The 26,690-nt window shown below is 36.4% G+C and overlaps 1 protein-coding gene across 6 annotated transcripts in view; it reads left to right on the forward strand.

Moving 5' to 3' along the window:
* Nucleotides 1-25,465, forward strand: part of RB1 (RB transcriptional corepressor 1) — a 134,942-nt gene extending 109,477 nt beyond the window's left edge. The window contains exons 18-28 of one of the 6 annotated variants that reach the window (XR_010937029.1): nucleotides 3,475-3,593; nucleotides 6,487-6,632; nucleotides 9,427-9,572; nucleotides 12,411-12,515; nucleotides 13,344-13,457; nucleotides 13,556-13,719; nucleotides 15,626-15,656; nucleotides 17,860-18,002; nucleotides 18,505-18,554; nucleotides 20,661-21,277; nucleotides 23,706-23,843. Coding sequence is in view for 5 of the 6 variants with exons in the window: in XM_067713655.1 (XP_067569756.1) it covers nucleotides 3,475-3,593; nucleotides 6,487-6,632; nucleotides 9,427-9,572; nucleotides 12,411-12,515; nucleotides 13,344-13,457; nucleotides 13,556-13,719; nucleotides 15,626-15,656; nucleotides 17,860-18,002; nucleotides 18,505-18,554; nucleotides 23,706-23,881 (1,194 nt within the window). In the remaining variant the exon portion in view is untranslated. Of the gene's footprint in view, nucleotides 1-3,474; nucleotides 3,594-6,486; nucleotides 6,633-9,426; nucleotides 9,573-12,410; nucleotides 12,516-13,343; nucleotides 13,458-13,555; nucleotides 13,720-15,625; nucleotides 15,657-17,859; nucleotides 18,003-18,504; nucleotides 18,555-20,194; nucleotides 20,290-20,629; nucleotides 23,039-23,705; nucleotides 24,065-24,907 lie in introns of those variants that run through there. The other 5 variants (XM_067713655.1, XM_067713657.1, XM_067713654.1 and 2 more) reach the window with 5 other exon arrangements.
* The last annotated feature ends 1,225 nt before the right edge of the window (nucleotides 25,466-26,690 follow it).

Raw genomic sequence — 26,690 nt, forward strand, 5'->3', positions numbered from 1 at the left:
CACTAATCAAGACAATATGGTACTGGCACAAAAACAGAAACATAGATCAATGGAACAAGATAGAAAGCCCAGAGATAAACCCATGCACCTATGGTCAACTAATCTATGACAAAGGAGGCAAGGATATACAATGGAGAAGACAGTCTCTTCAATAAGTGGTGCTGGGAAAACTGGACAGCTACATGTAAAGGAATGAAATTAGAACACTCCCTAACACCATACACAAAGATAAACTCATAATGGATTCGAGACCGAAATGTAAGACTGGACACTATAAAGCTCTTAGAGGAAAACATAGGAAGAACACTCTTTGACATAAATCACAGCAAGATCTTTTTTGATCCACCTCCTTGAGTAATGGAAATAAAAACAAAAATAAACAAATGGGACCTAATGAAACTTCAAAGCTTTTGCACAGCAAAGGAAACCATAAACACGACGGAAAGACAACCCCAGAATGGGAGAAAATATTTGCAAACAGATCAGTGGACAAAGGATTATTCTCCAAAATATATAAACAGCTCATGTAGCTCAATATTAAAGAAACAAACAACCCAATCCTAATATGGGCAGAAGACCTAAATAGACATTAATCCAAAGGAGACATACACATGGCCAAGAAGCACATGAAAATCTGCTCAACATCACTAATTATTAGAGAAATGCAAATCAAAACTACATATCACCTCACACCAGTTAGAATGGGCATCATCAGAAAATCTACAAACAACAAATTCTGGAGAGGATATGGAGAAAAGGGAATCCTCTTGCACTGTTGGTGGGAATGTAAATGGATACAGCCACTATGGAGAACAGTATGGAGGTTCCTTAAAAAACTAAAAATAGAATTACCATATGATCTAGCAATCCCACTACTGGGCATATACCCAGAGAAAACCATAATTCAAAAAGACACATGCACCCCAATGTTCACTGCAGCACTATTTACAATAGCCAGGTCATGGAAGCAACCTAAATGCCTACTGACAGACCAATGGATAAAGAAGATGTGGTACATATATACAGTGGAATATTACTCAGCTATAAAAAGGAACGAAATTGAGTCATTTGTTGAGATGTGGATGGATCTAGAGACTGTCATACCGAGTGAAGTAAATCAGAAAGAGAAAAACAAATATCATATATTAACACATATATGTGGAACCTAGAAAAATGGTACAGATGAACCGGTTTGCAGGGCAGAAGTTGAGATACAGATGTAGAGAACAAACGTATGGACACCAAGGGGGGAAAGCCGCCAGGCGGTGGGGATGGTGGTGTGCTGAAATGGGCAATTGGGATTCAGATGTATACACTGATGTGTATAAAATTGATGACTAATAAGAACCTGCTGTATAAAAAAATAACATTAAAAAATTTTAAAATAAATAAAGTTATAAAGAAGGAGGTGAAGGGTTGAAAAAAAGTAACTATGTGAGGTAATAAATGCTAATTAGCTTGATTGTGGTGATCATTTCACAATGTATGAAGCCATCACGTTGTGCACCTTAAATATATATGATTTTTGTCAATTATACTTCAATAAAGGTGAAAAAAGATTTTTTAAAAGTTATAAAGATATTCTCATATACTTCTCATACTTTTCATTTTTGTTTTGTAACATAAGTAATTGACTTTCTATATATTATGAAAGTTTAATAATTTTTTTTCATATTGCTAGCTAATTTTTCACCTTTTATTGAATAGACTATCTTCATATTTTCAAAATCTACTTATATTCTACAGTGTTTTGTATTTTTATTTACGGATACACTGCTTTTCCTTTTGAAACAAACCTAGCATCTTGGCCATCTGTCTGTTTTCTTGCCCTTTAGTTCAAGTACTAAAAGAGTAGAATATATATGGCCCCCATTTTTATGGACTTGCAAGCTTTCACCTCCAGAAAGTTACAATTTTTGAATCAAGGTTTTTACTGCTGGTCTTACTTTTTTGTAAATGGTATTTTAAAAATTATGCTTTTAAACTGTTTGCTTGGTATATAGAATTATAATTTTTTTTCATATTGATTTCATAACAGTACAGAAACCTTGCTAATCTCTCTTATTCTAATAATTTCACTGTAGATCCTTTTGAATTTTCTTTATCAACAGATAAATCATTTGTGAATAATGGTATTTTTGTTCTTTCTTCCTTTCCAGTCTTTTTTCTTTGACTTATTGAGCAGACTGGAACTCCAAGTATAATGCTGAATAGAAAGCATGATAACTGGACAACCTTCTCTTATCTCCAATTTTTTAAGGAGAATGCTCTTAACGTTTCACCACTATATATAATGTTTGCTGTGGTTTTTCTGTTTATTTGTAGATGTCATTTATCAAATTTGGAGTATCCTTCTGTTCCTGGTTTACAAAGAGTTTTCTTTTTTTTAAATGACAAATGGGTTTTTAAATGAGAACTTTTTCTGCACTGATTTTGACAAGATTTTTCACCTTAGATTTATTAGTGAGGTGAATTGCATTATAGATTTTCTAACGAACTAATTTTGCAACCTGGATAAACTCAACTTGGTAAATGATATATTCTTTTTAACACTGCTGTTGTGGATTGCTAATATTTCTGGTTCAGAATTTTTGTATCTCTGTTCATGAGCAAGAATGGGCTATAATTTACCTTTTTGTAATGTCCTTGACAGTTTTTAGTATCAGTGTTGTACTAGCCTCATAAAATGAGATAGAGAATGTTTTTACTTCTTCCATTCTCTGAAGAGTTGGAGCAAAAGTGGAATTATCTATTCCTTGAATGTTTGGTGGAATTCACTGGTACAACCAGCGGTGCTTGATGTTTTCTTTGTGGGGAGACTTTTAATTACTGATCCAAGTTCTTTAATAGTTTATAGGACTGTTGAGGTTTATTTATTTCTTATTGAGTTTGGTCAATTTATATTTTTGAGGAATTTTCCACTTGGTCTGAGTTTTCCTATGAATTGACATAAATTTTTTCACAACCCTGTTATCTTTCTAATCTTCGTAATGGTGGCTCCAGTTTTGTTCCTAATACTATTTATCTGTCTCTTCTCTTTTTCTCAGTCGATCTGACTGGAGTTTTGTTTAATTTTATTAGTTATTTCAAAGTACCAATTATTAGCTTAGTTGATCAAACCATGTGTTTTATCTTTGTTTTCAGTTTCATTAAATCCTGTTCATGTCTTTATTATTTTCTTCCTTCTACTTTCTTTGGGTCTCTTCTGTGTTTCTTTCCCTAACTTTTAATTTCTTTTCTAATACAAGCATTTGAAGTTATACATATTCCTAGTTCTTTATTTTATGTGTAATACAAAAATTGGCAGTCATTATTTTCAAGGTGGAGAAAAGAATCTTATTCTGACTTCAAAACTGCTATTGTCGATTATGACTAAATTCATAATGCTCACCATGTCAAACCATATGATTTTGATATATACATTGGAGAATCATACTTACCAATGTTGTTTTAATGTCATCTTGTTTCATATAGGAGTCACCTTTATTTGATCTTATTAAACAAGCAAAGGACCGAGAAGGACCAGCTGATCACCTTGAACCTGCTTGTACTCTCAACCTTCCTCTCCAGAATAATCACACTGCAGCAGATATGTAAGTAGAATATCTGTTGTGTCAATCCATTCAACTTGCAAATAGATTCTGAGCATAGTGTGATGCAAGGTGTTATACAAAAGCTATAGGGAATAGAACTTTGAATAAGACATTTTTCCTGCTTTCAGGGATCAGGAGTATAAGATACATGACCCAAATAAAGTTCATATACAGTGGTACAGAGTGCTACTGAAATCACTCAGGTTTGGTGTAGTTAGGACACCTTTCATGCAGAGATGGCAATTTAGATAGTCCTCAAAGGTAGAGCAGGATTTCAACATGGAAACTGGAGAGGAGGGAAGAGACCGAAATAGCATGAACCCCAAAGTATAGCAGCCAGGAAAGCAGGAAACATTTTTCAGGGAGTACAGCTCAGTGCATCTGGAGTGAAGCATAGGATGGGGCAAAGGGAGTAGTGTGGGATCCGAGACTAAAACGGTTGATTAGTGCATGATGGTGTGATGGAAGAAGAAGGAGATAACTAACATTTATTGAGGGTTCACTGTGTGCTGGACAGTGACCTAACAGCCCTGTAAGATAATAGACACGGCTGTCAGCCTCCGTTATCTATGAAGAAGGAATTAGAAATCAAACTCAAGCAATCTGACCCCAAAGCCCATGCTCTTAAGCAGTCTAGCTACATTGCCTTTCATAGAAATGTGCCTAATGTTATGTTCCTGTTTAGGAATTGACATTACAGGGTTCTGTGATTAGTGCAGGGACTGTTTTCCAGAGATGTCATTTCCATGCTAATTTGTACCAAAGTATTTCTGGCATATGGAGCTTCTGCCTTCATGTATAAATTTGTTTGCTAGGTAATACATAAATATAAATAAGTCAAGCCTTATCTTTTTCTTTAATTCAATAAGCAGTTGTCCGTTAGGTGCCAGGAAGTGTTCTAGGCACTGGGAATACAAAGGCGAATAAGATGGACTAGGTCCTTCCCCTCATAGAGCTTATGCTCTGGAGGAAGGAAATAAACAGTGAACAAGTAAACTAATACATAAGGTTATTTTAGAATATAATAAGTTCTGTAATAGAAAGAAAGAGAATGATGTGAAAGAGAGGAGCTAAGAGAGTGATAGAATGTTTAGGGAAGCTTTCTCTGATGAAGTGCTATTTGACCTGAGACTTCAAGAACAAGTGGGTGCTGGCCAGGCAAAATCTGTATGATGTGCATTACAGGCACAGCAAACAGTATTAAGTGCAGTGGCCTTGGGTGGTCAAACTTAGCTGGTCTGAGGAACAGAAAGAAACCCCGAAGCAAACAAGAGGAAAATGGTACAAGATGGGGCTGGAGAGGCAAACTGGAGCTAGACCTTGTAGGTTCTCATAGGCCGAAGGGAGGAGTTTGGGTTTTAGAGGGGCAGTGGGAAAGCATTAAGGTTTTAAGCAGGGGTGCAGCTTGATATAATGGGTATTGTTAAAGGGTCAGTTTCTGGCTGCTACTTGAAGTACAGGTGGGTTTGGAGGAGGGAAAGGAACAGGGCAAGGAAGAAAGTAGAAAGACCAGTTTGGAGAAAATTTCAGTAGTTCAAGTGAGAGATGTAAATGACTTGGTCTAAGATATGTCAGTAGAGATACAAAGAAATGGAAAGATCTGGGGTGTATTTTAGAGGAAGATTTAATAGAACTTTCTTTTGCATTGGGTTTGAAGATTGGGAAAAGGGAAAAATTAAAAATACCTCCTAAGTTTTTAACTTAAACTGGATGTAATGTGGAGCCATTTCTTGACATGGGAAGAATGGGAAAGAAATCAAGAGCTCCACTTTGGCCTTCTTAAGTCTGAGATTCAAGTAGCGAAGTCCAGGAGGTAATGTGGTCACGTAGAATTCAAGGGGGACTAACTTCTACCCAAGTTAAGTCAGTCTACAATATTGTTAGTTAGTGAATTGAAGGGAAATTCAAGGGTGATAATAGACTAGACCCTGGTACTTTTAAAGTTATGATGGTGATTCCCTTTTCCTAGTGTACTAGTAAATATATTGCATGTACTAGAAACATCCATAGTAAGGTACAAATCCTACTTCCTGCTCAGAATGATTTCTCAGCTACTAAAACAAAATTAGAAAGTTATGCTTCGGTGTTTACTCCCTAGTACTTGCTCTTCATAGTAGATTCTGGGATATTTTTAAAAGACTGTAAACCTTTTACTAATAGTGACCTTAATAAAAAGTGTTCTTGAAAAAAAAAAAAGAAAGTAGACCTGGATTATCCTCTAAAATAAAGGGTAACACAGAGCAGTAGAAGGTCAGAAATTGAGAAATAATTTTACTAATATCTCTGCCTTGATTTATGCCTGACGTATTTTTAGTATACAGGTATAAATCTGCCTTGATAATGTTACCTGAAATATTAATTCATATAATTGTGTACTATATAATTTAGGAGGGAGTATGTATGTGTAACTTAAGTGCAATGTATATGAACCATAGTTATCAATGAAATGTTTTTAGGAGAGAATCAGAGAAATTGATATTTTGATATCAGTGGCTTGTTCTTTTAAGCTGGAGGAAGGACTGAACCAGAATTCTGGAACCAGAAATTCTGGACCAGAATTTTATGAACTCAGTCCCACTTTAATTATTAGAATTGAACATATAAACATATGCAGCTATTTTTTAAATAACGCAGTAATTCCCAAGAAAAGCCATTTATTGAAATAGAGTTAGAAATGATAAGGACAAACTTAGTTTTCCTATTAATCTCTCTTTTCCAACTTGTATTTAAAGAGGGATTTGGTGTAGAACAGTAGATTAAATAGACAAGATGTGTTTGGATGCATGTGTACAGCCATGAGTGTGTGTGTGTGTGTGTGTGTGAGCGAGAGAGAGAGAGAGAGAGAGATTCTTAGCAAACTTCAAATGAAGTCTTTTCCTTTGAATATACCTAGGTATCTTTCTCCTGTAAGATCCCCAAAGAAAAAAGGGTCAACTACACGTGTAAATTCTACTGCAAATTCAGAGGCACAAGCAACCTCAGCCTTCCAGACTCAGAAGCCATTGAAATCTACCTCCCTTTCACTCTTTTACAAAAAAGGTTAGTAGATGATCACTCTCAAGAGCATGGACTCTGAAACGAGGCTGACTGGATTCAAATCATGGCTCTTCTGCTTAACTAGGCGTGAATTTGGGCAAGTCGCTTTAATATCATATGACCCAGCAATCCCACTACTGGGCATATATCCTGAGAAAACCATAATTCAAAAGAACATATGTACCCCAATGTTCATTGCAGCGCTATTTACATTAGCCAGGTCATGGAAGCAACCTAAATGTCCAATGACAGATGAATGGATAAAGAAGATGTGGTACATATATACAATGGAATATTACTTAGCCATGAAAAGGAATGAAATTGGGTCATTTGTAGAGATGTGGATGGACCTAGAGTCTGTCATACAGAGTGAAGTAAGCCAGAAAGAGAAAAACAGATATCGTATATTAACGCATATATGTAGAATCTATAAAAATGGTACAGATGAACCTATTTGCAGGGTAGGAATAGAGGTGTAGATGTAGAGAACAGACATGTGGACATGGTGGGGAAGGGAAGGGTGGGATGAATTGGGAGATTAGGATTGACATATATACACTACAATGCGTAAAATAGATAGCTAGCGGGAACATGCTATAAAGCACAGGAAGCTCAGCTCGGTGCTCTATGATGACCTAGATGGGTGGGATGGGGGTGGGGTGGGAGGGAGGTCCAAGAGGGAGGGGATATAGGTATAAATATAGCTGATTCACTTAATTGTACAGCAGAAACTAACATAACATTGTAAAGCAATTATACTCCAATTTTTAAAAAAAAGGGAAAAAACCTTTAATATCTCTATGCCTGTTTTCTCATCTGTAAAATGGAAATAATAATAATCTACCTTGTATGGGTTTTGAGATATTAAATGAATTAATACATAAAACGCTTCCAACAATGCCTAGCACATAGTAAGCACTCAGAAAGTGTTAGATGTTGTTATTGTCGCTGCTACTGTTATGCTTTCAAATTTATGCCTGGAAATATTTGTTCCTAACATTACTTTTGCTGTTCAGGTGTGTGAGTTGAGATTATACAATGTGTTGTGGCCTAGTGCAGGTGCATTTCCTGGTAACCAGGTTGTATAGCATTCTCTGATTGTGTGTGTATGTGGTGGGATGGGGAGGTCATTTGGGTGTCTGTGCGTGTGTATATACATGCAAGTGCACACCCACTTAGAGCTCTTTGAAGGAAAGTAAAAGGCCACATTCCTCTGTGATAAATCATTTTTCTGATTTTTATTCAAGTCAGAGATATACTGAACTTTATAGGCATGTTATAAGCCCTTACGTTAAGAGCGTTGGTTCCAGAGTGTGGTCCCCAACCAGCAGAATCCACCTCACCTGCTAAGTTGTAGAAATGAGAATTTTTGTTTGAGCCCTGCCCCTAGAACTACTCAGTCAGAAGCTCTAGGATGAGGCAAAAAAAAAAAAAAAAAAAAATCATTGTTTTTACAAGCCCTCAATGCAAGTCTGATATAAGCCAAAGTTGAGGACCACTGGGTTAAATTATTAACTAAAAAATTCTGATTACCTTATGCAAGTCTTTGAAAAGTAAATTTAAACCAAGGGTCATTATGTTTAAAGTAGATGGAGGAAAATTCAGTTTTGTGGATTACTTTTCTCCAACCTATGTTCCACTAGCATTTTTTAATAAACTCTCTAAATTTAATATCACAGTCATATTACCACTTAGGTAATCTACAAGTCTAGCATTTTTATAGAGAAATACACTATTTGTTTTTAGGATTGGAAAAATTGAGGGACTTTGGAAATTCCATTATTTTAAAAAATAATTACCCTCTTGAATATTGATAGTGAGAATTTTCAACATCTGTGATGAGAGATTACCAGTGGAACTGAAACAAACTCTATTTGGATTGTCTAATTTCACAAGATCTTAGGATCTTTCTTCCTCCACCTCAACTTTATTTTATTTTATTTATTTAATTTATTTTTGGCTGTGTTGGGTGTTGCTTGCGGCACGCGGGATCTTCGTTGAGGCATACGGGATCTTTCATTGTGGCGCACGGGCGTCTCTCTAGTTGTGGCGTGCAGGTTTTCTCTCTCTAGTTGTGGTGTGCAGGCTCCAGGGCGAGTGGGCTCTGTAGTTGTGGCGTGTGGGTTCCAGAGTACGTGAGCTCTGTAGTTCGCGGCACGCAGGCTCTGTAGTTGAGGCGCAGGAGCTCAGTAGCGCACGGGCTTAGTTGCCCTGCTGCATGTGGGGTCTTAGTTCCCTAACCAGGGATCGAACCCGCGTCCCCTGCATTGGAAGGCGGATTCTTTACCACTGGACCACCAGGGAAGTCCCTCTACCTCAATTTTATGCTGTAATAATTTAGCAAAAGAATTTTTTTTGCTGAATATACTTTCAGCAAAGTATTATTTTGCCTTCTAGTATCTAGGACAGCGCTAAGGCTACAAATCATTTATTCATAAGGAAAACAGTGGTAGAGATGAAGTTAATGTTAAAATGCTATTTAACAGCATTTGGTTATAGCAATTTAATGTTTTGAAAAAATCCACTTGTGATACAAAATTAAGAGTAAATGTGGGGCTTCCCTGGTGGCGCAGTGGTTGAGAGTCCGCCTGCCGATGCAGGGGACACGGGTTCGTGCCCCGGTCCAGGAAGATCCTGCATGCCGCGGAGCGGCTAGGCCCGTGAGCCATGGCCGCTGAGCCTGCGCGTCCGGAGCCTGTGCTCCGCAGCGGGAGAGGCCACAACAGTGAGAGGCCCGTGTACCGCAAAAAAAAAAAAAAAAAAGAGTAAATGTGATTAATTCCCCTTATTTTTCCAGTGTATCGACTAGCATATCTTCGACTAAATACCCTGTGTGCACGCCTTCTGTCTGACCACCCAGAACTAGAACATATCATCTGGACCCTTTTCCAACACACACTGCAAAATGAGTATGAACTCATGAGAGACAGGCATTTGGACCAGGTAAGAAAATTATGCACTTTTCCTACTCGACTCACTTGTTAGCTGTGTACTGATTTCTTAAGAAAAGGTTAGATTCAAATGAGAAGCTGCATCGATTTAGTAGACTTAATATATATTTGCTTGTTGGCTACCCTTTATATTTTTGCTATACTTCTTACAAATGAGAGCTTTAGAGCTTGAGAATATTTCAATAACTTTATTTATTTAATGGCATGAAAGATCTCACTGCAAAGCTCACTGAAGAAACTTAATCATAGGCTTTTTCTATGTTGTGGTAAGCTAGAATTCATTTAGTGTGGAAAAAGCATGAGACTTAAGGATAGTTGATCTAGGACTTCCCTGGTCCAGTGCTTAAGACTCTGTGCTTCCACTGCAGGCTGCAGGGGCATGGGTTTGATCCCTTGTTGGGGAACTAAGAACCCCCGGGGATCTTAGTTGATCTAAAAAAGATCTAAAAAAGAATAGTTGATCTAAAACAGTGTCAAATGAATAAATGAATGAGTTAATTTACAAAGACCATCTCTCATATCTTCCTCTTTCTTCTCTGTTTATGGAATAATATTTTTGTAACAGTTTTATTGAGATGTAATTCATATACCATGCTAATTACCCATTTAAAATGTACAGTTCAGTAGTTTTTAGTATATTAACAGAGTTGTGCAACAATCACCAAAATCAGTTTTAAAATATTTTCATCATGTCAAAAAGAAACCCTGTACCTGTAGCATACACGCCTCTATTCTCCTACCCCCTCTAACCACAGGCAACACGCTAATCTACTTTCTGTCTTTATAGACTTGCCTCTTCTGGACATTTCATATAAATGGAATCATATAATGTTATCTTTTGTGTCTGGATTCCTTCACTTACTATGTTTTGATTGTTCATCTGTGTTATAGCTTGTATCAGTACTTCATTCCTTTTTATTGCCAAATAATATTCCATTGTATGGCTATACCACATCATGTTTATTTATTCATCAGTTGATGTACATTTGGTTTCCACTTTTTGGCTATTATGAATAATGTTAATGAAAATTCATGTGCAAGTTTTTGGGTGGACGTATGTTTTCATTTCTCTGGGGTATTTACCTAGGAGTGGAATTGCTGGGTCATATGGTAACTCTTTGTATTGCCTTTTGAGGAATGGCCAGATTGTTTACTAGCATGGCTACCCATTTTACATTCCTGTCAGCAGTGTATGGGGTTCCAGTTTCTTCACATCTATACCAACTTCTTATTTGCCTTTTGGATTATAGCTATCTTAGTGGATATGAAGTGATATCTCTTTGTGGTTTTGATTTGCACTTCTCTGATGGCTAATGATATTGAGAATCTTTTTGTGTTCTTATTGACCATTTTGTATATCTTCTTTGGAGAAATAGTTATTCAGATACTTTACCTATTTGTTCATTGGGTTGTCTTTTTATTGTTGAGCCGAAAGGGTTTTTTATATATTCTACATGCAAGTTCTTTATCATGCAAATCCTTATATGATTTGCAAATATTTTCTCTCATTCTGAGTTGTCATTTCACTTTCTTTTTTTTTTTTTCTTTTTTTTTTTCATTTCACTTTCTTGATTGTGTCCTTTGAAGCTTTTGGTGCTTTAGTGCTTCAAAAGCTCAGATTTTCTTTTTCTTCTTGAGTCAGTTTTGGTAGTTCGTGTCTTTCCTTAAATTTTTCCATTTCATCTTAGATATCTATTTGGTTGATATGCAGCTGTTCATAATGTTCCCTTTTAATCTTTTTATTTTGGTAAGGTTGGTAGTATTGTTCCCAGTAAGAATGATATTTTGAGCAAAAGATGAATTATTGTATAAAGGTATAACCTACAAATATGTATATTTTACAAGAGCATATTTGAACTCTAAATTCTAGTATGTTGGATTTTTTTTTTAGGTAGGCACTTATTGCCTTATGGGTCTACTGCTTTTCTATAATATAGAAAGATAGACAGTAGTGCTAAGGATTTCTAAAGAGATTAGGAATCTGGAATCAAGAAGATTTTATGAGAGGTATCTTAGGTAAAGTATTGAAATAGGAGAACAGTGTGAATTAGCAAAGAGGATACTTGGATGGCATTCTAAACGGGAGAAATAGTAGTATTGGGGCTGTTTAAGATGCTAAACAAGGGATGTTGAGTAGGTATTCTTGGCGGTAGATGGGAGCAAGAATGTTGCAGAAGATATCAGTTCTTAAATTAGGTAGTAAAATTCAGACAAATTAAGAAAGTTCGATGTTTCAAAGTCACAGAAAATCACTTCAAATTTTATTTTTATGTTTAAAATACCCTTCTCTTTAAATGTAATATGTGTATAGAGTAATTCATATATCATAAGGATACATCTTAATGTAAATTCATCAACTGAACTCATCTATGAAAGCAAATCAAGAAACAGAACATTGTCAACAGAAGACTGTCTCCTGTCCCTTTCCAGTTACTGCATCCCCCTTAACACCACCACTGAGTATAGTCAATATTATTTTATCTAATAGTTTGAACCCTTTTCACACCTGGCTTTTTTTTTTTAAGTGTTAAACAGTTAATTGATTCCAGTTTCAACTTTTCTCTTCTGAGAAACATTTAAGGAACAGGAGCCAAAGTTAGGGTTATTTACAAACCAGATGATCAGTCCTGAATAATTGAGAGTTGGCTATTTGCATTCTGTCCTTTAAATACTTTACATGTACATTCAAACTGAGCTCAGGATGGGAAAAGATAATTCTGTAGGAAATTAAATTTCCATTTTTTGAAACTAAAAGAAAGATAACAGTGTTTTTTAGAGTACAACCATGCAACAAAATCCTGACTATTTTTATATCACATTTATTTACTAGATTATGATGTGTTCCATGTATGGCATATGCAAAGTGAAGAATATAGACCTTAAATTCAAAATCATTGTAACAGCATACAAAGATCTTCCTCATGCTGTTCAGGAGGTAGGTAATTTTCCATGGTAAGAATTTTCCAGATATATACATATCTGTAATATGGATAGCTTCAGTCATTAATTATATCATATGTTCTGACTGTATTATATAAATTTACATATCAACTTTTTACTTTCATATTATTGGTTAATTATTTGTAACTAAAATGTAATTGGGAAGTTAACACACTTTAGTATTCAAATTCATACTATAAAGTAAATAAAGAATACTATATCCCTGACAATAAGCAGGATATTTGTAATAAACTTTTACACAAATATATAAAAAACGTATATATCTATGACATTTCACTGCTAGTAGAGCAGCTATAATCCAAGCCTAAGATGGCTTTTTCGGATTGTTTTTGCCTGTAAAATATGCGTTTTTACTGTAAATAGTATTATGAACTATTAAAATAGAAAATCTAGGCTTCCCTGGTGGCACAGTGGTTAAGAATCCGCCTGCCAATGCAGGGGACACGGGTTTGAGCCCTGTTCCGTGAAGTTCCTACTTGCCACGGAGCAACTAAGCCCGTGCACAACTACTGAGCCTGCGCTCTAGAGCCCGTGAGCCACAACTACTGAGCCTGTGAGCCACAACTACTGAGCCCGTGTGCCACAACTACTGAGCCCGTATGTTACAACTACTGAAGCCCACGCACCTAGAGCCCGTGCTCCGCAGCAAGGGAAGCCACCACTCACCACAGCTAAAGAAAGCCCGTAGGCAGCAACAAAGACCCAATGCAGCCAAAAATTAATTAATTAATAAAAAAAAAGAAAGTCTAAGGAGTTAAATACCCAAATTCATTTAACAAGTGTTTTTGCTCTTCTTCCTCAGACATTCAAACGTGTTTTGATCAGAGAAGAGGAGTATGATTCTATTATCGTATTCTATAATTCAGTCTTCATGCAGAGACTGAAAACAAATATTTTGCAGTATGCTTCCACCAGGGTATGTTAAAAAGCATCCTTTGTTTGGGAAAATCTAATTATAAAGCAGTGGATCTCACTAAAACGTTAAGTAATCTACTTTTTTTGTTTTTCCTCTAGCCCCCTACCTTGTCACCAATTCCTCACATTCCTCGAAGCCCTTACAAGTTTTCTAGCTCACCTTTACGGGTTCCTGGGGGGAACATCTACATATCACCCCTGAAGAATCCGTATAAAATTTCAGAATGTCTGCCTATGCCAACAAAAATGACTCCAAGATCAAGGTTTGTGTTTTCTTTTTAGGGAAGTGGTAAAGAATAAGAGGGACTTATTTTGATCCAAGCTTAAGAACACAAAGCTTTCTTCATTTAAAATAAGCTAGATTTGAGACCCTAATTTCCTCATTTATATTAAGTGATGTGATAAGAATTGGGGGTCTGGGGGGAGGTAATCTGTTTACTTAGATGGGTTTGCGCATTTAGTCATCAGCTTTCCTGGCTGCTGGGGTCTGTTCTTTTGTAAACAGTCTGAGCACCAGTTTGATGATAAGTTTCAAAGTCACTCCCATGTTTTTGTAAGTAGCCAGTCTGCTAAACAAAGTAGATTACTTTTGGTTAAGAATTTTTATTCTGGAGTTTACTGAATGTCCTGTGAACTCTTTCTGTGGATGTGTTCATCTTGCTTATAAAAATGTAGATGACTGATTAAATGTAGGTGACTGTAAATTAAGTCTTTAGAAGTCCATTCCTAATTCTGCCTGTGGCCTCTTTGTATTAACTTGGGCAGGTCTCAGGGTGCTGTGGCTCAGGTAAATGATGAGTGTGAAACTGTTTTAAATTCTCAGATGAAAGGTTCTGTGCAGCTACAAATCAGTATATTATCTTCCACATCCAACAGCAAGTGCTCTCTGGCTTTTGAAGTACTTCAGTTGACTCATTATGTGTTATCAAGGGCTATTTAAAACTGACTTTATTTGGATAAAGTGGAGGCAGATTTGCTTGTAAAGTCTCAGAAAACGTTAGCCCATATAGTTGTACTTAATGGGCAAGAAAAACAAGAAGGGGATATATTAACCCTATAGAAAAAATTCGTGTGGTGTGTTTAATTATATAAATAATGCACACTCATAAAAATTTCAAACTCTACAGTAAAAGAAAAAGTAGAAAATAATTGGCAAATGATATAAATGCTCCCATGTGCCCCTGTATCGTCTTCTGTTTATTTGGTGTTCTTATAGTTGAGTATCTGTGTACTGATATCTACAAATTACATTATAAGCTGCTGAGATGCCACACCATGTCTAATTTGTACACATGAAAACGTATACTTAGCTAAATTTTTAATGGTGATAATTAACCCATGTTATGCTGATAATGATGGCTTTTTTGCTCATCTTAGTTAAATCACTTCCAGGTTGGAGTCCTTTAGCAAAAAAGTCACATTCTGAAAATCCTGATAAATCATTGATCAAGTATTAAGAGAGCATCTTAACACTCTACATATTCAGCATATTTAGTTAAATCAAATATATCAATATATAGAATGATGGCCACTTATCAAAGAATTGGAGGACAATAAAATCCATATATTTATTGATTCCATGTACATATGATCAAATTTTTGTTGTGTCAGGCTAATGCTGTTCTTCACCTTTATTATCAGGAGTGTAAATTATATGGTTCAAGCAAGGACAAACTAATAAGAGATTTCTGATTCTAGGATATGTGTTAAATAGCCTTTACTATATATAGTAAATATATTTACTATACTATATATAGATCCTAATTAGAATTCTGATTATCACATATAAGTTTTTGCCAAATGTAACTTGAATTTTTAATGAGAAAAGGTGAAAGAAATTTTAATTGTTAGTCATTGATTTATGAAGAATTAAGTATGGATAAACTTAAAATTTTCTTTTACCCTTTTTAAATGTGAACAATGGCAGAATATGTTCTTGCAGACATGCAGGTCTTGCTTTAAAAAATCTAAGGAACCAGTTCAGTGTTTGACTAGACTAGCAGTACCAGAATAAGTCTCTAATGAGTATAATTTGTCAGTGGTTCCAGGGGTAGAGGAAACCTTTGATTTGGCATTCCTGATAGTTCAGAATGACGTGTGTATGTTCACCTCTGCACAGTTGAATATGATTTGCATTTTACTAATTTGTATTTTATATTAACTTGACAGGATCTTAGTATCAATTGGTGAATCATTTGGGGTGAGTACTTTTCCTGTGAAATACAATAGTATGCACTATAACTATAAAAGAAATCGAGAATTTCTATAATTGAATTTACAAATGCTATTATTCAAGCACCTCATTCAGGCATATTGCGTAGAATTTAGAAGACATCAGATTTATTTTCAAATCAGATTTAATTTTAAATCATATTCATAATTGGTGCATTTCAAAGTTGTTTTCTAAACATTTCTTTGACATTATATATGTATGTGTATACATTCATGTCTATACATACAAATATATGCATTATATAATCTCAAAGGAATGTTTTAAAAAACAGCTTTGAAATTCACTAATTTGAAATAAGATACTCCAAAATGTAATCACTGTGTCCAGATGTCACCAGCCAGTCCTTACCCACTGGTCTCCTTCTATACATATACACACTTTTGCTTTTCTTCCTCTCCAAATTCTAGGATATTCTTTCCCTGTTAAATTGATAAGGAATTGGTTACATGCCCCAGTGTAAGTGACAGAGTCTGTGGTGGTCTTTGTTCCAGAGGAATGCAGGGCAAAGCTTAGCTTTGAAATGGTTATTCTAGTCTGGGAACCCATTACTCTAGCTGGCCTTGCTGATCCTCGATGGCTACTGGTCCAAGCCATCAGTTCCTTGACACGTGGGCTTGTCCGTAGGGTGACAGGCTACTCACAACATAGCAGCTTGCTTCTCCCAGAGCAAGGACTCCAAGAGAGGGAGGCAGGGAACGAGGGAGACAAACAAGCGAAATGGAAGTCACTCTTGTTGTAATCTTGGAAGTGACTTTCCATCACTTTTGCCACATTATTTTGTCAGGAACAAGACACCACCAGGTCCAATCCACACTCAAGGAGATGAGGATTAGTGAGAGCCATTCTAGCATCTGCCTGCTGCACTGCCCCAAATGAAATAACTAGAGAACCATAAATGTTTGTGTACTAAAAGACCAAATGTTAAAATGTTTGTTACAAATAGTAAATGCTGTGACGTTTAGCTCAATATAGGCTGCAGCTGTCAGGCTTCACAAAGGGCATATGGACCACATAAATAGGATTGGATCTGGATAAGTATAGAGTAGTGGTCTTCAAACTTTTTTGCTTGCCATAGCCTCTAAAAGAATTGAGAAAATGTTATATGTACTTCCATATTTTAAAGCTGATAACTGAAAATCTTATAAATTTAATAGGTGCCCAGAATTTTGTTTCTATCATATTGTACATGTGCTCTAAATATATTTTCCATCAAAATCTGGTTTTGCATTTAATTTTTTTGAAACTTAGTTCATTTAATTTTTGGAAAATAAAGCATAATTAGCAAAGCTAATCCTTACTGTCAAATAAGTCAAATCACATTTAATTTCTATCAGAAAGTCTGACTTCATTCTTGAGTTCAAATAAATGTGTTAATACACATCACTGAGATTATCACCTCACTCTGGTTCTGAAATAGATAGACAAGACATAGAGTTTTTCCATGTGTTTGTCCTTTGGATCAAATAAGGTATTGTGCCCCCTTTGGTATTTCTTACCAAAGCTTTCTTTGCTGTGAAAGGATTCTCCCTCAGGAGATAAATATCTCAGATCACCTCTAGTAATATTTGGATGGACTCAAATGCTTAAGTTTTTTGTATATTTAGTATTTTATTTTAAAACTTTTAGAGTTAGGATATCAACAAATACTGATATCCTAACAATACGTCAATAATGGCTTCAAATATAGTATGACTTGTCAACATGATACCCATAAAGTGAGCCCAAAATTATTATTCACTAAACATCGCTTATTAAATTCCTGTGACATTCTTTCCGGTTATGCTGTGCTCTAAAAAGAAAAAAAAAAATCTGTCAAAAATAAGGTTCCAGGAAGCTGTTCCAACTTTGCATGCTTCTGAGAAGTAGCCCTAGTTTTGTGTGTGAGTAGGTTCTGAAAACGAGGAAATAGGACTTTTGGAGTAGTCATCAGAGTTGTTGGGAAGACATATGAGGGTTTGAAAATAGCAGGTATTTAATTGGGGCAGAGTTAGGTGCAGTTAGTCTGATTTTAACATTTTTCACATCTCTTATTTGGTCCATAAAGGCAGAAAATTAAAATGCAGATATTACCTCTGCCTGATTTTTGACCCACCTCAAACCTGCAATTAGGGGTTGCTAAGCAAAGTGGTGGCATTTAATGATTTAAAATAAAGAATTCCATAATTTGCAGACTTCTGAGAAGTTCCAGAAAATAAATCAAATGGTGTGTAACAGCGACCGTGTGCTCAAAAGAAGTGCTGAAGGAAGCAACCCTCCTAAACCACTGAAAAAACTGCGCTTTGACATTGAAGGATCGGATGAAGCAGATGGAAGGTAGGAGCCGTTTTTCAGGAGCTGAGCTGGTCATCGGGAGAACCCAGAGTGCCAGCCCTACTCCCGACTTACACCAGTCCTTCTCATGCCAGTTTTATTTGGAAATTATGAGGATTGCTCAAAATAGTAGGTGTGACTGCATCCCAAAGTTAAAAGCACCATGTAAATCTACTGAAATTAATTGAAAATATCAGATGTTAAAAATCTGGTCATTTTTTTACAAAGCTATTGATAAAATTTTGTTAGTTTTGATTAACATTAGATTTTTAAATGCTTACTCTTGAAAAATGCTACTGTGTTTCATAAGAACCACTGAAAAAATATCTAGGATCATAAATTTGTGACATTTATATTTTAGATGTTCGATTTATAAACCTTTGAAATTAAAAGCTACTCACTAAAATAAGAGCATAAAAAGTCATTGAAAACATAGTTATTGGAAATCTGAGGTTTTCATTTATACATATACATATGAAATATTTTGCATTTTTTAAATCTGCAGTAAACATCTCCCAGGGGAGTCCAAATTTCAACAGAAACTGGCAGAAATGAGTAAGTACTTATCATTAAACCTTATGTAAATGAACAGTCATTTACATTGCAGAAAGCCTTTTCACATTATAAAAGAATAAATTTATAGAGTCTCTTCAATTAGTGACTTGCTTCCGCGTTCAAGATATAATTCGCTCAAGCATGTGTTGTTTACTAGCCTGTATGGGTTAGATGTGTGATGCAAAGTGAAGGTCGTCTTCATCCTTCCTAAAATCTGTGCGGGAAGACCAAGAAGTGAAACCAAATCTTCAACACGAATGGCTGTGGTTAGAAAATATTTTAGGATAGCAGAACTGTAATGAGGTACCTTTATTTAAGAGTATTGGATGTAGGCAAGAATGTTATAAACTTAGCATATATAAACATCATCACCCTTATTTAAAGAATAATCTTTTATTCTGCTATTACTGAACTTCCCTAATTTGCAAGTTTTAGAACTTATTTTAAACAAAAGTTTTTCATTACTGGAAATCAGAATTTTGATAAAGAACACAAGAGCATTTTCCAAGTTATACAGAGTGACTTAAGTTTGGAATGTTAAGGCAAATGGACTTCTCTCCTAAGCTACTCTGACACTATGAAAGATTAACCCAAGTATAGTAGATGGGAAGCACATTAAGAAAAAGATCTGTGTGCACTGACTGCTACTGCGATGTCTTAGAGAGGTAGCCGTGAGGGTGAGTGTGACATTTCCTGATAATCTGGTGCCAGACCCATTAACAGGAAGCAGAGCTGGGTCTTGGAAAGAAGACAAATATTTAGGAGATAATAAGAATTAAAACTGTCATTCCTAGGTCATAGGACATATCAGTAAGAACAGTACCAATTAAAATGTGACTTTTTAAAAAGGGGCTTTCTCTCAATGTCTCTGTAGATACTAACTTTGAAATATAAAGTGTTTTTAAAAATACTTTTGATTTTTTAAACCATATTTCTATGTGTATTATTTTGAAGAGTACTGTTGAAACTAAATTAAATTTTGTGGTTATAAATGGATCTCTTTTTGGATTTTACATCAACTAGTATACTCCTGTTTTAACTTTTAAATAGTTGTAGCTTTTCCCCCCAGTGCATGAAAATAGACATGAAGCTTATAACCAAAATCAGACCTTAAAAACATGTGGAAGCATTTTGGAACCCACAAATATGCATTTTAAAAGGAGCAGAAAGCTGTAAAAACGTGTATATTTTCTTATAGAAGAGCTCAGTTGCTGTAGTCAGTACATTTCGCAGTGACACACTTAGCTATGACCAGGAATTCCCTCTGCCGGGCTGAAGTTCAGGGCCTTTGTGCAGCTGAAAATTGAGGAGAGGTAGCAGGAGTTTTAACCCATGAGGATAAGGAATTCTCCAGGTTGCTCTTCAGCTTTCCTCAAAAAAACTGTATTCAGAAGAAGATCATTACACAGTGCTAGATTGCTCAGAGTGGAAGGGCCAGAAGGGGAGACTGAGTCACTCCTTTCTTTACCAAGCGTGAGTGTTTTGTGCTTCTTTATGAAGAGCCTTTGCCCACCTCTAAAATCAAGTTAAGATTTTTTAAATTATTTAAGAGAAGCATTCTGTTTTTGTGTTGTAATTAATAATGTATTTTTAAATGTCCATGTCCAAATTAAATGAGCTGTGAGCTGATGTGTTTGCAGTACTTGCAGCGTGTCTCCAAACACAAGGGAATTCCTGGCTTCATGAAGAGTAACACTCACTTCAGCAGACCAGCCCAGAATTCTGTTTTGCTCAGGTGCCAAACTTAACCATATCATCTCTAGAACAGTGGCCTACGAAGTTGGGCACACTTGGGTGTGTGTAAGACCACCTTTTGGGGGTACATAAAGAGACTATTAGAATATTTGTCTTTATCTCATCTATTTTAATGTTTGGGGTGTGTGTGTCTTATAATTTAGACACATATGCATACATACATACATACATTTAGTGGTACTGCTTGGAAAAAAATTTGCTGATGGGGATGTATGATTTAAAAAACGAAACCACTGCTTTTGCGAGGCCCTGGGCTCCATCAGTTTGGCGTAAGCATAACATATGTGGCAGCCCTTTACCAGCTTACCCAGCACCGTCAGTGCTGTTAACATTTCTTCATCCTTGTTTTAGCATCTACTCGAACACGAATGCAAAAGCAGAAAATGAATGATAGCACGGATACCTCAAACAGGGAAGAAAAGTGAGGACCTCACGACCTTGGTGGGCACCCTGTACATCTCCGGCTTCATTGTCTCCCACAGATCTGACTGTAGAACTCTCCCAGGTTCTGTTTACGGCCACATTTGATACATACCTTCAGCTCTTTTTGTGGATAGCACAGTTGAGTATTTGTGCAGGGGATTCCTAAGCCACTTGCAACATTGTAGTCACTAGAACTTGCATTGTTATTGTTCAAGATTGAAAATCCTGTGCCAGTCCTGCCATTTAAAAAGCTGTAGCAGATGTTTCCATTTCCAAAATACAGTAAGTCCCCTACATACGAACCTTCAAGATACGAACTTTCAAAGATGTGAACAATTGAATCCAGCAAGGAACCAGAACCTGTGCCATTAATGTCAGGCGTGAGTGAAATTGCAGCTTGCCTTCCGTCTCCTATTGCTGACGATCCTTCAGCTCTACCATCTCCCACCTCCTTTCTCTCTTCCAGTCAGTAACTCTTTTTGCCTCTTCAGGCGATGCCAGCCCCTGTGTGCCAGCTGTTGTACTGTACTACTGTACTTTTCAAGGTACTGTACTGTAAGATTAAAAATGTTTTCTTTATTTTTTGTGTTTGTTGGTTTTTTATGTATTATTTGTGTGAAAAGTATTATAAAGCTATTACAGTACAGTACTATATAGCCGATTGTGCTAGTTGGGTACCTAGGCTAACTTCGCTGGACTTACAAACAAATTGGTCTTATGAAGCACGCTCTGAATGGAACTCGTTCGTATGTAGGGGTTTTACTTATAATTGCTCTGCTTTACAAATGGTGGCAGGATCCCCTGGGAGTGAGAGTCCTCACAACCTGTGCCTATCTGAGTACTTTGTCTTCTCTTGTGGCATGTATGTGATGTTTGCTCTTATTTTTATTAATTTATATTTATTTTTTTTAACTTAACATGAACACCCTTAGAAAATGCGTCTTGTCTTCCAAATGCAGTTTGGCTGACTGCCCCCATTCGCCCAAATGATCCTGAGCTCTTGTGCTAAAACATATATTAGAAACTAGGGAAAAATTACTAATTTTTACACATTAGATTTTAGTTTACTCATGGAAACTAAATGGATGTACTGTGTGTTTGTTTTATAAATATTAGTTTTTAAATACAAACAGAAAGCAAAGTATAAACATATGAGATACTGTCATACTACTGATACAGATTTCATACCTCAGGACTTGTAAAAATTTATTCTTTTCTTCCTCCAACTCATATTTTAAAGTAAAGAGTTATTAATAGTACTCTTGGTTTTTATACCATTCAGATCACTGAATTCATGAAGTACCCATCTAGTGCTTGGAAAATAAAGTGTTCAGCTAGAGCTTTGCTGCAGAGGACCCTAATACAGTATATCCCAAGTGCACTTTCTAACGTTTCTGGGTCCCGAAGCATCAAGATACAAAATAATTTTACTCCACAAACAGACTGTTAACTATAGGAGCCTTAATTTTTTTCTTAGAGAGTTATATAATTACATCTCAGCAATTACTCTGCCCTCCTGAATGCGGAAAGAGGGTGTGTTTGTTCTGGAATGGTACATATCTTCCATGTATCTTTTGAACTAGCAGTTGTCCTTTTTTTTTTCTTAATTCAGCATGGTCTAACACTGGCATTTTCAAAGCCGCATCATTTCTCATCCAAAATGCAGGTAACGAAAGGTCTTTGGGTTAGGCATTAATGTTGCTCTCTGATTTTGTGCAAAAGCTTCAATTTAAAACAGCTGCATTAGAAAAGAGGCGCTCCCCCCTCCAACACCTAAAGGTGTATTTAAATATCTTGTGTGATTAACTTATTTAGAGATGGTATAATTTAAAATAGGTGGTATTTAAGGTAGCATCTACTAGCTTTTAGGAAAATTACTTTGTCTAAACTCAGAGTTCTTTTTAAAAAGAAACCTGGTCTTATTTGTTAGAAAACAAAACTTTATTTTGTGCTCAGTTCAGTTGCAAACTTATTTTTTTGACAGTTATCTTGATAGCAAAGGCACTAGAAAGCTTTATCTCATTTCCTCATTCATTTTTGCATGAATATCAAACAAATCAGTTAGTTTTTAGGTCAAGGGCTTACCACATTTCTGAGTCTTTTGCTAATAAGTTCATGTTAGAATTAGTGTCAGAACTTAAGGAACTTCAGAGATCATGTATTGAGATTTCTTAAATAAGGCTTCAGATATTGCTTTATTGCTTTTTGTATTGGTTAAAACTGTACATTTAAAATCGCTGTTACTATTTTCTACGATTAACAATAGTTTGTCTATTTTTAAATAAATTAGTTGTTAAGAGTCTTAATGGTCTGATGTGGTCTTTGTATTAAGTGCACTAACGTTCTCTTCGGTATCTAAATTCTCTCCTAGTATCTCATCCGTTCTTAGCCTTTAAGAATGGGCTTTATATGCTGATGAATCCCAGATTTATTTCTCCAGCCTGACCTCTTCATGGAGGTCAGAGCTCTCACAGCCAACAGAACCGCTGATCCCTACCCCTCCTCCCCACCCAGCTTCTCAAAATATAAACCAAAATCAAACAAAAACACCCTTTTCTACCCTAGTCTTTTCCCATGTTATTAAACACTTACTTGCTCAAGATAAAATCCTGAGTCTTCTATTAGCTGTTGTCTGGACCACTGTTAAAGACTTCTAACTGGTCTCCACTTCCCTCTCTTTCCTCTTTACCTTTCTACTCCTTAAAGACCCCTTTAAAATATAAATTGATTCACTTTGCTCCTCTCCTTGAAGTATTCAGACTCCTGATCGCGGCCTGGGAAGCGGCCCCTACCTTCTTCTCCGTCCTGTTCTCGGGCTACTTTCTCCCTGCTCACTGTGCTTTACCCCCACTGGCCTTCTTCTCTTATGACACCAAGCCCATCCCTACCTCAGGCTTTTACATTTGCTGTTCCTTCTGTCCAGCGTGCTCCTCCCCCAGGATTTTGCTTAGCTGGTTTCCTCTTGTCTTTCAGGGCTCAGCTCAGAGGCCTTCCTTGACACCCAAGCTAAAATCCTTCCTCTGTACTGTGCCACTCTCCTTCAAAAGTGTAACAGCATTCATCACCGTCAGAAACTGCCTTACTTGGGTTGCCTATTGCCTGTTTACCCACCCCGGCATCAACCTGGCTGGCCTTACCTACTACTATAGTTGTAGCATCTAGAAGAAGCCCGTATGTAGGGGGGAAAAAAGGTATGTTTTCTGTATGTTTTCCAAGTATGTAGAAACGATATTCTCTTTCTCTTTGAAAATGCCATGTATTGAGTACCTACTGTATTTCAGGCACATTCTAAAATGTGATACAACAAGTAAATAAAATTAAGATTCCCCCTCTCTGTGGAACTTACATTCTAATTCTGGTTTCGGGAAAAGAGAGCAAACGAATAAATAAACGAGGAATATAGTATATGTGATTGTAATAAGTTCTGTGGAGAAAGACGTGCCGGGGGGAGAGCAGGGAGTACCGGTAGGGAGAGGAGTTTTAACACTTAAAGGACAGTGGTCAGGGCAAGACTTGCCGAGGTGCTATTTGAGCCAAGTGTTGCAGAGGGTGAGGGAGTGAGCCAGGCACCAGAGGGGGTAGAACAGAACACAGAGAGGAAGAAGCCAGTGCTCAGAGGTGGGTGTGCATCGGGTGTGTCTGAGGAAACATAAGATGTCGTAGTAAGATGGAGAGTTTTAAGAAAAGGAGTTGGGGCAGGGGGGCAAGTATCTCTTTTCATCTAACACAGAGTTTATAAAGGCCTTTCCTTCCAAGCATCCTTCACATATATATATGTCTGCAGTCCTTCATCTGCAGTTCTGAAATCCAAAAAGCTTTCAAAACCAAGTGGTTCTGTGTGTTTGGTGCCAAAAGTCACATGGCATCAAAAACATCTAACCTGGCATGGAGCTTTTGAGAGGCTTTATCCCACTTAGTGGGAAGAGTCTTGTTTCACCATTAATGCATTGATTTGGGGGATCTAACCTAGGCCTTGCTTAGTAGATGTATATATATATATGTACATATATTATTATAATATTATATATATTATATATTATATATATTATTATCACATACATATATTACGTAGTATATGTACCATACAATCATACTAAACTCCAAAAAAAATGAAGAAACCCGTCTGGTACCAAGGGATAATCTTGAGCTGAAGTAATATGATTTCTCAAAAACAGGTGGACAGTAAAAGTCCCTCCTTCTGGAACAGCAGCATGTTTGTCCCTGAAGGAAGAAAGGCAAATAAGGAAGTTCCAGCAGGAAAAGCAGCAGGTATACCTCAGTACTGGGACTGTATTTACGTTGGATGCGGATATTCCATGAAATGCAGTCTCTTAGGTCAGGGAAAAATCAAGCAGCCTTTGTAACATTAACAATTTTTAGTCTGGATGATAGAAAACTGATCACTTCTGGAGATTAATTTAGTATTCCAGTAATTAAAGGTCTTTATAATGAAAGGGACAAGTTCAAATTCAGTATTTACTTTATTCATTACAGTTTTCTGGTACAAATGGTGGGCGGCGGGGAGTATCAGTTCTATGACCGTCCGGATGATTTCCTAGAAACTTGCCCGTAGAAGCATATTTTTGTTCCTCATTTTTGGGCCAGACAGCGTACATGGCATTGGCAAGGATTTATTCGGTAGAATTTTCCTTTGGACTAAATAAATGTTTTACAGGACAACCTGAAACCTTGCCTCTAGACATAGCAAATTTCCACAAGTATGGGGTCTTAAATAGAAATATAGTAACACTGTATAATGTCTGAAAGGAATTAAAACAACTCTTTTAATAAGAAGCTGGAATAGTCATCTATTCTTAGAAATACTTTTTTGTGTCCATTATCTTGGAACTATACTTACAGTCTAGTATTGACGTATGATGACAATTTACTGTGAAAGTTAAATTTATTCCACAGACCAGTATCAGTTACTTTCTAAACAGAAAATGTTATGATTTTAACTGAATTTAGTGAGGGAAAGTCATTATGGTTTATGTTTTTATGCTTTGGCAAAGACTGAATTAAAAATGACAGTACGGTATGGTTTTTCCTTTCTCTTTACAGTTCTCCCAACCTGTTTGTTGTGGTAATAGCACAGGGAGGACTCATAAGATAGATAAGACTATGTAGTTTGTAATTGCCTCTTTTTCATCATCACTGGTCAAGAATTCTGTGTCTAACACTCACCAGGTTATGGTCTAGAATGACTGGCAGTTTCTTCAGGTCTCAGATGAAAACATTTAACCCTTTTTAAAAAGCACTGAATGGTATCTTCACAAACCACTCTCAGCAGATGAGGATGCTGCTTTATTCCTGTAAAACCTAAACCTCTCTCTGTGTAAGTTTGGGTGAAATTATATTGGAAGCACTAAAACATTGAATTTCTTGTGTGAGCAGAGAGGAAACAAAACTTAAGGATGGAAAATGTAAGATGAACTTAACGGATCCACTGACTTCTGATGTAGTGTCATTATGAAAATGGACCTTCCCTCCCACATATCCCTGACTAAACTTAGGGTTTCTGAGCTCTACAAACACTCATCTGTTAGAAAGAAATGAAGGAAATAAAGTGATATTATCCTTCATATAGGAGCACTGATGGCCAGCCTATCCTCAAAGACCAGAGAGAAAGCATGTTTTTTCAGAGAGATGTAACCACGGGACTCATCTGTCATCTCCAACTGGTCTAAAATCAGCCCTTCCTTATTGTTTGGCATCCCAGGTCTTAAGAGCTAAACCAATGATTCTCATCCTTGGCTAAACATCAAAATTACTTGGGGAGCTTCGTAAACATACTGAGTTAGAATCCTGGAATCTATATTTTGTAAAAGTTTCATAGATTATTCTGTTGTGCCCAGAGATAAGCAGCACGGAGATACAGAGCAGTGCAGCCTACACATAACAAGCTTAGAGGAAATCTAGATAAAACTCCACCCACCCCTTCTTACTAACGTGCACTCT

The sequence above is a fragment of the Pseudorca crassidens genome, chromosome 18 (assembly GCF_039906515.1).
Source record: "Pseudorca crassidens isolate mPseCra1 chromosome 18, mPseCra1.hap1, whole genome shotgun sequence".
Classification (NCBI taxonomy): Eukaryota; Metazoa; Chordata; class Mammalia; order Artiodactyla; family Delphinidae; genus Pseudorca; species Pseudorca crassidens.